General features: G+C 50.9%; 1 protein-coding gene across 3 annotated transcripts in view; it reads right to left on the bottom strand.

Moving 5' to 3' along the window:
- Positions 1-13,291, bottom strand: part of Atp2c2 (ATPase secretory pathway Ca2+ transporting 2) — a 56,833-nt gene that overhangs the window by 27,767 nt on the left and 15,775 nt on the right. For all 3 annotated transcript variants that reach the window (XM_075977442.1, XM_075977443.1, XM_075977444.1), the window contains exons 2-7: positions 12,107-12,217; positions 8,960-9,076; positions 6,481-6,570; positions 4,416-4,451; positions 4,246-4,307; positions 866-974 (exon numbers count right to left, since the gene is read on the bottom strand). In XM_075977442.1, coding sequence (XP_075833557.1) covers positions 866-974; positions 4,246-4,307; positions 4,416-4,451; positions 6,481-6,570; positions 8,960-9,076; positions 12,107-12,217 — 525 coding nt within the window. The remainder of the gene's footprint in view (positions 1-865; positions 975-4,245; positions 4,308-4,415; positions 4,452-6,480; positions 6,571-8,959; positions 9,077-12,106; positions 12,218-13,291) is intronic.

Here is a 13,291-nt window from a genome sequence, read left to right as displayed (position 1 = left end):
TCCCCCAGTCTTGTCCTGGATGATTTTGCCATTGTGATCTGCTCTATACGCCACGTAACCAGGGCTGGGAGATAGATAGTTTAGTTGGTAAAGTACTGAGTCGTAGAACATAACCAGGGCTGGGAGATAGTTTAGTTGGCAAAGGTCTGAGCCCCAGACCTGTTCAGGGAGAAGAAAAAAGAGAAGAAGAGGAGGAGGAAGAAGAGGAAGAGGAGGGGGAAGTGGTGATCGTGGCAGCAGGGTGTGGTGGTAAACCCAGAGTTAAGGAGATGGAGACAGATCCCGGGGCTAACTGGTTCAGCCAGTTGAGGCTACTTGGCAAGCCCTGGGCCAGTGACAGACTATCTCAAAAACCAAGAGAGGCAGTACCAGAGAGATGACTCTCTCTCTCTCTCTCTCTCTCTCTCTCTCTCTCTCTCTCTCTCTCTCTCTCTCTCTCTCACACACACACACACACACACACACACACACACACACACACACACACACGAGACTGAACACATATGCACAAAGCTCCACCCAACCAACATGTGTTAGGCCTTTGCTGGTGGTCCCCCTCAGCCATGGGGTCATGTTCCCAGCTCCCCAGAGGGTGCCCAACTGTAAGAATCGGTTATAATAAATGTTCTCTCTGTCTCTATTTCTCTCTGTCTCTGTCTCTCTCACTCTCCCTCAAGAGGGAAAAAATTACTAATATTTTTGGGCTACAGGTGACTGTGGGTTACAAACTGTGGAAATGGAAGCCACACAGCCTGGGCACCTCTGTTCTTAGAAGGTAAGCCACTTGGGAACAGTAACTTTGGGGGTTCTTGTGCTCATACCCCACCTGCCTGCTCATCAGGACCGGCCGTTACATGTTGCTCACCTCCGTGAGTCGGATGTCAGCAGGGATCCGGTCTCCGATGGACAGGAACACGATGTCTCCTGGAACCAGGTCTCGGGCGAGCATGTGTTGGAGCTTGCCATCCCTCAGGCTGTGTGGGAGAAGCAGCAGAATATTGAGCCTCACCTCACTACCTTTGACAACTGGATTTAGAGATCAACTTGGGGTTTCTATCGCCGGCAAACTCTTGGGAGTTTACAGTTCTGCTTTTTAAACTCGTATCTCAAGATACTGGGGAAGGCAGATGGCTTCTGAGAGACTCTGGGTCTCACCTGAGAAATGAGGCTACTGCCTCCAGAAGCCTCTACCGGTGGAGGCCAGCTGCTTTATGGCTTCTGAATGGCACCTGAGAAAACACACTAGGACACTGAGAGAACATACCACCCTGGCTTGGAAGTCAGGGAGGAAAGATGTCATCAGGGGGCAGCGGCATTGCCTGGGAAGCCTGGCCCTCCTTCAGGCACAGCCACCTGCCCTGGGATGATCGACTGGGCACAGGTTCCTACTGCAGTGCCTCCTCTTCTAGTCCCTCTGGCCTCCTGTTCAACTGCCCAGCAGCCAGGGAGAGCTAAACCAGCCCCTTCATTCCCCCCAAAGGCTCTAGCAGCTTCTCTTGGCCTTGGAAGCAACCCCACAAAAATCTTCCACCTGACCCTCTACTCCTGGTTCCATTCAGGTCTTGCACACACCCCTTTTGTGATCTTAAAAGTTTTTATAGTCTTCGACAGTTAGGGTAGGTATCCCCGTTATCCTGACAGGGGATGTGATTCTGCTTAGGCCTTCACCCTTCTCCACAGATGCTTGTTTAATTAGCTAGTGAGTGACCACTAGGTGTTATCATCAGAGCGGTTCCATCCTTGCCAGGCTTAGACATGAATGTGTCACAGAGCTCCAGCTTATGAGACGTGAGATGTTGCCTGGAACTTGCGAGAAAGGCTACCTTGCCCTGTACACACACAGTCTCTTCAGTGGAACCTATACAGTTTTGTGTCTGTAATGCCTGGAGCTGTGGCAGTCATCTTGGCACCACAAGAAAAGCCAATCAGAGTGAAATGCCAACAACCTAATGATGGCAGGGCAAGGAAGCAAGAGCCAGCCCATGGCACCATGTCAATCAACCTCACTCTGATCTCTTGCTGTGACACAATGCCATTTCCTTGTATCCTAAGCAATTAAGTTTTCCATTCTTTGTAGCCAAGAGCACCAGGCACACCCCGCTGCTCCATGGCTCTTCCTCCAATGCCATCTCTTCCTCTGATATCACATCAAGGCTGTCTCATGGGCTGTTTGGGGCTGTCCTTGTCCCTCCCCCATCACTGCAATTCCGCTGTGGCTGTTGTGTTTTGGGGCAGTGGCCATCTAGGGAGTACCAGCTGCTTGCCAGTTACCTGGTCTCCCAGCTCACTACCCCATCCCTACTCACCAAAGGACCCTGAGCTCTCTGAGGTCTGCAGCCTCCCCACTCCTCCCACAGGGATGACCTCACTGCTATGCACCTCACCGTGTCCCTGCTTCCAAAAGAAAACTGTCTCTGGAGTGGCCTCTGGGGACAAGAGTAACATGCCCCGTGACTGAAAAGCCAAGACTCAGGATTTGAACTTGAAGTCCAGGTACCATCATAGGTGGTTCACATTTCTACTGCTCAGCTGTTGATGTCGCCTGTTTGGGTTTGTGACAGCCTCATTCTCCAACCAGTGAGCCCAGATATAGTCACAGTTCCCTGCATCTTCTAGAATGTTCCTCCTGCCTATGGGCGTGTGTCTCCCACTCCAGCTGACTGTGGCCCTCTTCCTCCATCTCTCCATCTGTCTCTCTCGCCCTGTAACTGCTGGCACCTTGGGAGACCAGCCAGACCCATGACCCATGGGGCTTTCTTCCCACCTACAGCCCCAGCTCATGTCATGGGTGTCTCTGTAAACTTCATGCAGGCTCCAGAGCTGAGCTGAGTAGCTGAGTCCTCTAACGTGTCTCAGGCCATGCGGGGACTCTAGCCTTCATTTTGAGTGGCACAGGCACTGAGGGGACTCTGCAACATTCAGGGCCCTCAGTTGGGTTCGTGGGAGGGGGAAAGGCAGGCTTTCCTGTGCCTCTTCACAGACCAGAGGTGGCTTGTGAATTCTGCGCCATGTCCTTAAAAGCTGGCCCCAGAGCCAGCTGGGAGATGGCTCAGCAGGGTCAAACCTGACCACGTGCATTTGACCCCTAGAAGTCACATGGCAGGAGAGAACTGATGCCCTGAAGTTGTCTTCTGACCTTGTACACACGGTGACATGCTACATTCACACAAATGTACACAAATAAGTAAGTGTAAAAAAATGTTCGGAAGTTGGCCCCTTGTGCACTTAGAGTCCTTTCTGTCCAAGCGTCCCGTCTTGCCTATATGCCCACTTTAATAAACCCAAATAAAATGTCAGAAAATGAGGACTCCATCTCCCCCACTCGGCCACACTTGGAGCTCTTGTTAGGCACCCATGGCTAGTGACCCCACACTGTGCAGGGTGGGTGAGAGGACAATTCTGGAAGTTTCTATGGCTGCATATTGCACTAGGTTGAAACGCTGTCAAAGGTTGGCAGAGGTTGTCACCTACCCAGAGCTGCTGAGCCAACCAGAGAGCACCCTTGTGGGAGTTTGAATGAGAATGACCTCTAGAGTCTTAATATGTTTGAACGTTTGGTCCCAGTTTATAGACGTTTGGGAAGGCTTAGGAGGTGTGATCTTGTTGGAGGAGGCGTGGTCTTATTGGAGGAGGCGTGGTCTGGTTGGAGGAGGTGTGGTCTTTCTTGTTAGAGGAGGTGTGGTCTGGTTGGAAGAGGCGTGGTCTGGTTGGAGGAGGCGTGGTCATATTGGAGGAGGTGTGTTACTGGGGAGTTCTAAAAGCCCATGCCATCCCAGTTGGCTCTTTCTTTTTCTGCCTCATTGTTGTCGCAACAGGCAGGCTCTCAGCTACTGCTCCAGCGCCATGCCTGCTTGCTGCCCAGCTCCCCGCTCACCCTCTGAAACTGCATGCTCCAAATAAACTTTCTAAGTTGCCTTGGCCATGGTGTCTTCACAGCAACAGAACACTAAGACATCTCTCCACATACGGCCCTGCTGCAGCCACACCGTACTCTGTTGCTGTGCCTGTTACTACCCCAGGCTCAGCTTCATTTTGAGAGCACAGGGACTCTTTAGGCAAAACTCAGGCTTCTGCTTTATTCTACAGGCTCTTCCCTTTCATCGGCAGCCCTAGGTCACCCCAAGTTAGACCCTGCTGTCAGAGCAGAGACCGGGAGAGATGGCACCTCCTGTCTGTGATCACACAGCAAGCCACCACCAGGGCAGACACGAGATCTTGTCACCTGCCATGGAAGCCCCCACTTACCAGTTGCACTCTGGAGGCACCAGCTTGGTCAGCTCTTCCAGAGATTTCTCCGACCTGTATTCCTGGCAGGAAGCACATCAGATGTGCTGTTCAAAGGGGGGAACCCTGACAAGAAAGTGCCCATCATGTCCCTGGTACCCCACCCAGATGGGATCTCGGGATGTACACACCTGGATGAAGCCAACAGTCACCACGATCAGCACGGCCTGGAAGAGAGGGTTCCCGGAAGGGAGGATATAAGCAGGACTTCCAGGTGAGTGTGAGGCCAGAGCCAACTACCGCTGCCCTCCAAGCCCTGAGGTGAAGGCCTGTAATCCAAGCTGCTCAGAAGACTGGGACAGAAGGCCTGCCTGCGCAACTTAGGAAGACTATGTCTCAACCTCTAAAAAGAGGGCTGTGTGTGTGTGTTTGTTTGTGTGCGGCAGGGCCTCAGGGCTAGAGCCCCTGCCTAGGATCATCCAGTGAGGGCTGGGGGCCTGGCTCAGGGGTAGAGCACTTGCCCTGCACATGTGAGGTGCTGTGTTCGAGCCCTAGCACCACCAAGAGAACACATTGCCAGCTCTCTTTGCAAAATAGCTGCTCCGTAAAGAAATCAGCAAGCAGCCAAGTGTCCCTGTCCAACATCAGAAAGCCATCAAACCCCAACTCCCTAGGGCTTGCACATTGGGGAACCCTTCTAGATTTTTCTGCAGACACGCTTTTGTCATGGCATCAGGTGACAACAGACATGTTCACTTTGAGCCTGCTGTGTTCACCTGTCAGCTCTACAGGTCTGTTCTACACCTGCAGGTGTGACTCTGCCCCCCCCCCCATTCACACCACTGGTGGGATAGGCCACGCCTATGAAGAGGCAGAGCGAGAGCAGCAAGAGCTGTCCAAATCATTTACAGGGTCAGACACAGATGTGATTAAACTCAGAAAGATGTGAGGGGCGGAGGCCATTGGGGCTGCACAGGGGTGGGGGTGGGGGGTGGTATGGGAGTGGGGATACAAATGACTGTCGATGGTTTCTTTTAAGGGCAATGAAAGTGTTTTTGAACTGGCCAGAGGTGATCAAACAAGTGTGCAAATTCCAAAACCATCAGTCTTTGTTTTTGAGCAGTCTCTCTCTATGTAGCCCTGGCTGTCCTGGAACTTGCTGAGTAGACCAGGTTTACCTCAGACTCACAGAGCTCCACCAGCCTCTACCTTGAGTGCTGACATTAACGGCGTACACCCCACCATACAGGAGTAAAATCATTGTAGGTTTTAACGTCTATCTCCATTAAGTGAGACAAGCTTAAATAAGGTGAAGTAACCTCTAGGGTATTGTGGCTCGGATGTGAGTCACCCACCTCTCATAGGCTCATGGGCTTAAACACTTGGTCCTCAGATAGCGGTGCTGTTCTGCGAAGCTGTGAAACCTTTGGGAGGTGGAGGGTCTAGTGGGAGAGTGGAGGTTTATATCCTGGCCCTGCTTCTTGATCTGCCTCAACCCGACAGGCGGCCTCCTTCTTCTATGGTCACAGCCATGCCTTAGCCACCCGCTGGACTGTCGCCTCTCAAAGCCTGAGCCAAAATAAAGCCTCTTCTACAATGTTCCTTTCTGGTATTTGGTTGCAGCAGAAAGACAAGTAACTAACAGAGTGACTGCGTCTTATAACACATTCAGATCCCACAGGGAGGGAGATGGTGGCCGAGCAGTCCGCCCCCAAATGGGTTCCTTTGTACTGGGGTTGCCTATGCTGCACAGACCTCCTCAATGCTGGCAGGGGGCACGTGGTAGATTTGCTTGTCATTAATCTGTCCTTTCTTTGCTCACAATAAATGCCCCACCACCTTTTTCTTGTGCAATAACTGGTCACAGGGCTGGGGAGATGGTTCAATTGGCAGAGTGCTTGGCTTGTGAGTATCAAGTCCTTAGTTTGAGCTGCAGAACCCAAGCAAAAAGCTAGGCAGAGTGCTGCATGCCTGCAACCCCAGGGCTGGGAAGGCAGTGACAGGTGGCTTCCTGGCCAGCCAGCCTAGCCTGCATGGTAAGCTCTGGGCCGGCGAGAGACCCTGTCTCAGAAATCAAGATGAATGGATCCTGAGAAATGTCAGCTGAGGTGGACTCTAGCCTCTGCATGTATGTACACGTGTGTTCCCACATGCATACACACACATACACAAACCATAACATGTTCTGAAAAACAACTGGCAGCAGAGCCGTGACCCACCCTGTCCAGGGGCTGAGACCGACCGCCAGCCACTCACCAGGGCGATGCTGATGGCATCCTCATACTCCTTGGTGAGGACGCTCACCACGGCTGAGCCCAGCAGCAGCAGGATCAGGGGGTTCCTGAACTGGAAGGTGAACAACAGGGCAGGTCTCAGTTTCACAAAGGCCAGAGTAGGCTCCTACCTGCAGCTGCTGGGCAGCTCAGACCTTCACGTGAGGCTGGGCTTCCAGGTCCTCCCTACAGTGGCTAAGGGCTTGGGAAGGGGGGCTACTCTATCTGGTATTCCTCCTCTGTAGGAAAGCCCACTGTTGACAGCCTTCCGGGCTGATCATGACACTGCCCTATCCAGACCCAGCCTGGTCTCTGAGTTCCTGTCTTGCCTGGCCACACCTCATCCATTATTCTAGGAATGCATGGTGGATGCCAATCCTGGCTTCATTGCCAAGCACTCCTCTCTTGGTATCACAGACCCCAACCCTGTGTGCCACAATCACCCCGCTCCTGTGATAATCTCTGGGGACTCTAGTGATGTTCCTCTTAGGTTGACCTCTAACCCCCACACATGGACATATGTCACATAGGGTCAGAAGTTCCAAAGATTTCTCCAAAGAACTTCTGATGGCTGCTGTCTATCACCCCTTTATGTCATGACGAATCGCGTTATGGAGAATTGAAAAGGAGTACGAACTCAGACAGAGTGGAAGATCAGAGCCGAGGAGATCAGGGAGAGAACGGAAGGATTGACAGGCGAATCTCTGCCTCTGAGCTTCCCACTGGCCGAGGTGCAAAGGAAACAAGGCCCAGGGTGTGCATGGGTCCCACAGCTCGAGAGAAGCACTTTAGTGCGTGGTGGTGTGACCCGTGAAGGACTGAACCTCATCCTCACCCCTGAGAGGCCATGTGTTTATCACCTGTGGAAGGACCCAGTGGGTGGGGGCAGCTTGGCAGCAGCCCAGACTTGGCTCTAGCAAAAATCTCAACTCTTCAACATCATGAGGCTCAGAGACATTTTGGTTTTGGGTTAGGGCTGCCTTTGAGTCTAGCAACTCATCCCTACTGGACAGTTGGGAGATGGCCGTCCTGATGTCACAGACCCTGCCTGCCCTGGATGTGGCAGTCTTTTCAGGACCCAGTTCGGGGCCCAGTGGCATGGTGTGGTGGATGAGAACTCAGAAATCTGGCTTCTCCTGCCTGTTTCCACCACTGGCTCACAGACAACCTGGAGCCATCTGGGACTTCTGTTTCCCAGGGTGTGGTCAGGCTGTCTATCTTTTTCTCCTTCCCCCTTCCCTCACGCTCTCCCATCTTTCTCCTTCATTTTGGTTTTGAGATAGGGGCTCCTTAAACTTGCTACCTGGTCAGGATGGGCTTGAACTCTTTTCATGTCCAAAGTGCTGCGGTCACAGGCATCCACCATGCGTGGCTATTTTAAGTTTCCTGAGTCATCATCTTAATACGTAGCACAGGCTAACCCAGAACTCACAGTCATCCTTCTGCCTTAGTCTCTGAGTGCTGGGATTACATATCTGAATCTCCATGCCCAGTTGCTCCTGGCTCTTAAAAATCATGTCAGTGAGAGTAGCCTGGCCAGGGCTTAGTAAGTGTCCGTTGGCCATGATATCCGACAGATGCAGTGATATTTGGTATTGGTGGAAGGGAGGAATGGTGGCTATGCAGCTCCAGGAATGGCTCTCTACCACCAAGAGCTTCTCATCCTCCTTGCCAGAGCACTAGAGAGGAGGGACAGAAAAGGATGGGAATGGATAGTTCTTTTGGAGAGAGAACTATATTCCATGGATCTGTCCACCTTACTTTTTGAGATGGTGTCTTTTACTAGTCTGGAACCCGCCAAGCAGGCTAGGCTGGCTGGATCCATCTATCTCCACCTCCCTGGTACTGGGATTCCAACTGCACCCCACCAAACTCAGCTTTTAAAAGGTAGGACCTTGTGTTCATTTGGCACAAACACTCTACTGACTGAGCTGTTTCCCCAGCCTGACAGTGACTTCACTTTTAGTGACGTGAGGCACAGGTCTACTCAGCTGTTTCTTCCTTGGCCTTCTGAAACGCCTGTTTGCCAGGACATCCGTGTCTCTATTGGCTTCCTCTGGCAAAGCTATGTGCCATGCAAAGCCTTTGCCAAGCAAAGACTTCCTGCTTCTTTGCCACATTCTCTCCCTTTGCAAATGGCTTTAGGGGGATGATAAAATAGATTGGCACTACTTATTTCTTTACTGTTCAGCATGGTGCCTGGCCTGTGGCAAGCATCCCTAGTACCTGTCATTGCTAGTCAGGGTCATGGCCACCTCTATCTTTAGTCACCTATGCAGGGTTCCTCTTGGAGGCTCAGAGCATCCAAAGGGCAAGATTGTTTATCTAGAAACTCATTCACCCCACACCCCAATAGGGACCTGTCCAAGGACACCCAGGATCAATATTTAAAGAATGATTGCTTGGCTTGCCCTTCCTGGCTGGTTCCTTTACTGACACAGAGGAGGACATCCTGCACCTACCTGATCCAGGTATTTCTTCCATATAGGCTCAGCATTATCCGTGACAAACTCATTCCAGCCATGGACCAGCCTGCGCTGGGCCACAGCCATCTCCGACAGGCCACTGTCCAGGTCCACCTGAAAGGAGATAGGGAATGTAGGGTGAGCACAATGGGCCCAGCAAGGACCAAAGAAACAAGTCACGGGTATCGGGTGAGAGCCGACATCTTCTAGGGGAACTAGGAAAACGGGCTTGTCCGTGGAGGAGGAGGCCCCGGCTCTGCTGGGGCAGAGAGGGAAACAAAACCTTTATTTCTCAATAAGCCCACAGATCAATACACAATGGCCTTGAGCCATGGTGTCAGCAAATCCAACTGGAGATGGGAGAGTAGACAGGCAGAAACAGGGTCTTTTCTTTAAAAAGAAAAGCTGCAGGTGGTGCCCCCTTTAATCCCAGCACTCAGGAGACAGAGACAGATGGATCTCTGTGAGTTTGGGGTCAGCCTGGTCTACAGTGTGAGTTTCAGGACAGGCTCCAAAGCTATGAGAAACCCTGTCTCAAAAAAGTTAATAAATCCTGGGCTTGTGATGCACACCTATGATCCAAATATTTGGGAGGCCAAGGCAGGAAGGTCAGAAGTTCAAGGACAGCATCAACTACAGAATGAATTTGAGGCAGCCTGGGCTACATGAGACCCTGTCTCAGTCACCAAAACAAAACATAAATGATTAAGAAAGCCAGGTATAGAGGGTATACCTGTGACTGCCATACTTGGGAAGCTGGGGTAGGATTGTGAAGTTCAAGGCCAGCCTGGGCTACATACCAAAATCTTTTATTTTATTTTTATTTTTTTATTTTCCAGACAGGGTTTCTCCGTAGCTTTTGGTGCCTGTCCTGGAACTAGCTCTTGTAGACCAGGCTGGCCTCGAACTCCCAGAGATCCGCCTGCCTCTGCCTCCCGAGTGCTGGGATTAAAGGCATGCGCCACCACTGCCCAGCTATTTTTTAAATTTATTTATTTATTAAAGATTTCTGCCTCCTCCCATTTCCCTCCCCCTCCCCCGATCAGTCCCCCTTCCTCATCAGCCCGAAGAGCAATCAGGGTTCCCTGACCTGTGGGAAGTCCAAGGACCACCCACCTCCATCCAGGTCTAGTAAGGTGAGCATCCAAACTGCCTAGGCTCCCCCAAAGCCATTACGTGCAGTAGGATCAGAAACCCATTGCCATTGTGGAACTAGATCTTGTAGACCAGGCTGGCCTCGAACTCACAGAGAGCCGCCTGCCTCTGCCTCCTGAGTGCTGGGATTAAAGACGTGCACCACCACTGCCCGGCCCAAAATCTTATCTTAAAACAAAAACACAACCTAAACCCAAGCAGCAAACCAAAAATGGCTTATGTTGTGTATCTTGTTATCATCAAATTACATCTTAAAAACAAAATAGTCCTTCCCTGGGAGATTGGAGTGGCCGACGTGACTGTATCATACACCCCATGACAGATACTATTCCAGGCCCTTAGACATAACCAACTACAGCGTCGATCACGGTGTCAGGAAGCTCTGTGCTCATGTGGGACTTACGGAGAAAGCTGCCCAGGGCTGCAGGAGTGGGAGGGGAGCTAGAGCGGGAATCTCTGTAGGACAGGAGGGCAGAGCTCGTCATCTAGCCGGGGAAACATCTGAACAAGAAAAAAGGCCTTCCTCCCCTTCTCACCAAGAAGCAGGACTTGCGGTGGACTCTTAGGTCTTTTTTTTTTTTTCCAAGACAGGGTTTCTCTGTGGTTTTGGAGCCTGTCCTGGAACTAGCTCTGTAGACCAGGCTGGTCTCGAACTCACAGAGATCCGCCTGCCTCTGCCTCCCGAGTGCTGGGATTAAAGGCGTGCGCCACCATCGCCCGGCTCTTAGGTCATTCTTAAGGCCTGTCATGGTACACGTGCCCTTTCCCTGCTGCACGTTTCTTTTCCCAAAGCAGGATGAGCTATGAGTATGTACACGCCCACATTCATCCATGCACACACATATCCCCCATACCCATCCCGACACACACATGCCCATGTAATGTATATATGCACAAACATACTCATGTACATAATACACATGTACACATATGTACACACAGATACATACACCTAAGCACATATACCCCACATGCACGCACATGTACACATATGCATGTGCACACATATATACATGTACATACCTCAATATCCTTGCACAGATACACATGTCCATGTAATAGATTTATGCATGCACATGCATACATAACATATGTACATGCACATGCATACAACATACCCATGCGCGTGCATGCATGTGCACACACACACACACACACACACACACACACACACATATATATATATACCACCATTTCTGCTTGGTGTAACATAATCTAAAGATACGCTGCTGGCTCCATCCTGTGGCCCCAGAGGGCAGACTCCTAGGTCAGGGCTGGCTTTTCTCCTAGGTCAAGGCTCATAGATTCTAGTTCCCTCAGGCACTTGTGAGAATTTGATATCTGTAACTGCATCTCCATGTCACAAAAGATGAAAAGTGAGAGGCAGGCGTGGGAAAGAGTTTGAGCCCTGATGACAAACGCCTGGAGGAGCCCTGACCACGTGTCGTCCTAACAGTGCTGGTCACTCACTCAGTTTCTGGTCATTCTTTGCCTGCCAAAGGTCCTGTGGGTAGAAGGACGCTTGTCCTCTAGCAGGGACCACAGGGTCTGGGTCCAAGGACAGCAGCACCGCTGAGATTCTGTGTGGAGACCCAAATCATTGCACACGAACAGCTTTGTGGGACTTTCTCTTAATCCACAAACTACCTGATGATGTTGTCAGGTGCGATGGCTTATCTTACGAACCCGAAAGGCAGTAGAATCCTCATGAACACACTTCCGGATGTGTCTCTGCAGGCATTTCCCGAGAGCCTTTGGCCTTTTGGCCTGAATGTGGGTGGCGCCATGGCGTGAGTGGCATTCAGCTCTCTCCACTGCCTGAATGCAGATGCGGGAGAGCAGCTGCCTCCTGTCACGTGACTTTCTGGCTATGCTGGACTACACCTTGAACCAGAAGCCAGAAAGACCCCCCTTAAGCAGCTTTTGGGAGACATATTTTGTCAAGGCAATGAGAGAAGAAATAAGCACAGATACAAACAAAGTTCTTACATGGAAGGCTCTGGCCAAATCTTCTTTGCTGCATTTGCACGCTTCCCTGGGCGGCAGAGCTGTGACAGACTTTTCTCTTTCGATGGCTTTCAGCTCGTACTGGTCATCAATCTGTGGAGAGAGCGGTGTGGCTCGTGAGGAGCCTGGGACTTTTGCTGTGCGTCTCTGGTAAAAGCAGGGCACACGTATGCAACATGTGCATACCCCAAGTACACATGCCTACCCACATGACCCGTTTCCGTATCACGAGACAGATGGCATCAGTCCCCACGCTTACTCTCCGACCACCCAAAGTGCTTTCTTTCCAGTGTGACCTCTACAGAAACGGTCACGTGCCCAGTGCCCTCTGTACAGGTCAGTGACAGTGTGCAGGGTGTTACACCGCTCTCACAGGGCGTCCACAGGTGCTCAGCTTTCCTCTGCACATATAGATTCTGCTCCTATTCCTTCTGCTAGGGGCATGTAAGGTTTATGTGTAGTCATTGGCTGTTATTGACACATCTATTTGGAAATAACGTTTTTCTTCTTTATTATTATATTTTAGTGTGTGTATGGTGTATGTATGTGGTGTGTATGTGTAGTTTGCACATATATGTGGTTAACACTGGTATTTTCTATCATTGTGTCCACTCTTTTTTTTTTTTTGAGACAGGGTCTCTCACTGAACCTGGATCTCACCTATTGGCCAGACTGACTGACCAGTAAGATCTGAGACACCACCTGATTCTGCCCACTTGTGCCCTGGGTTAGGTTACAGATGTATTACAGATATGTGCCACTATATGCATGTCTATGTGGACACTGGGGATCTGAACTCAGGTCCTCATGAGTGTATTATCAAAGCGCTTTGCCATCTGAATGACCTGTCCAGTTGCATGAAACAAATTTCTTCAATAGGGCTAGGCTAACAGACCAGGGTGACGTTTTACATGGACCTCCTTATTACAGCAATCTGGGCTGAGTATAAACTGTAAGGAGTGTCTCCTGTGGGGTAATATGTGATCTCACACCCGTGTTCCATGAAGTTTCTGTAAATAATATCAGGAACGAGGTAAAGGTTACTCTTAGGTCCTAGAAGCCTGAGGACATGTGTGTGTGCCCAAAGCCCCAGGCAATTAAACCCCCAGGGGCCTTGGACACTGTCAACAGAGGGATCTCAGTACCAGGGCACATTAAGACATCTAC

This window comes from Microtus pennsylvanicus, chromosome 6 (assembly GCF_037038515.1).
Source record: "Microtus pennsylvanicus isolate mMicPen1 chromosome 6, mMicPen1.hap1, whole genome shotgun sequence".
Taxonomy (NCBI): Eukaryota; Metazoa; Chordata; class Mammalia; order Rodentia; family Cricetidae; genus Microtus; species Microtus pennsylvanicus.
This window is presented reverse-complemented; position numbering and strand designations above follow the sequence as displayed.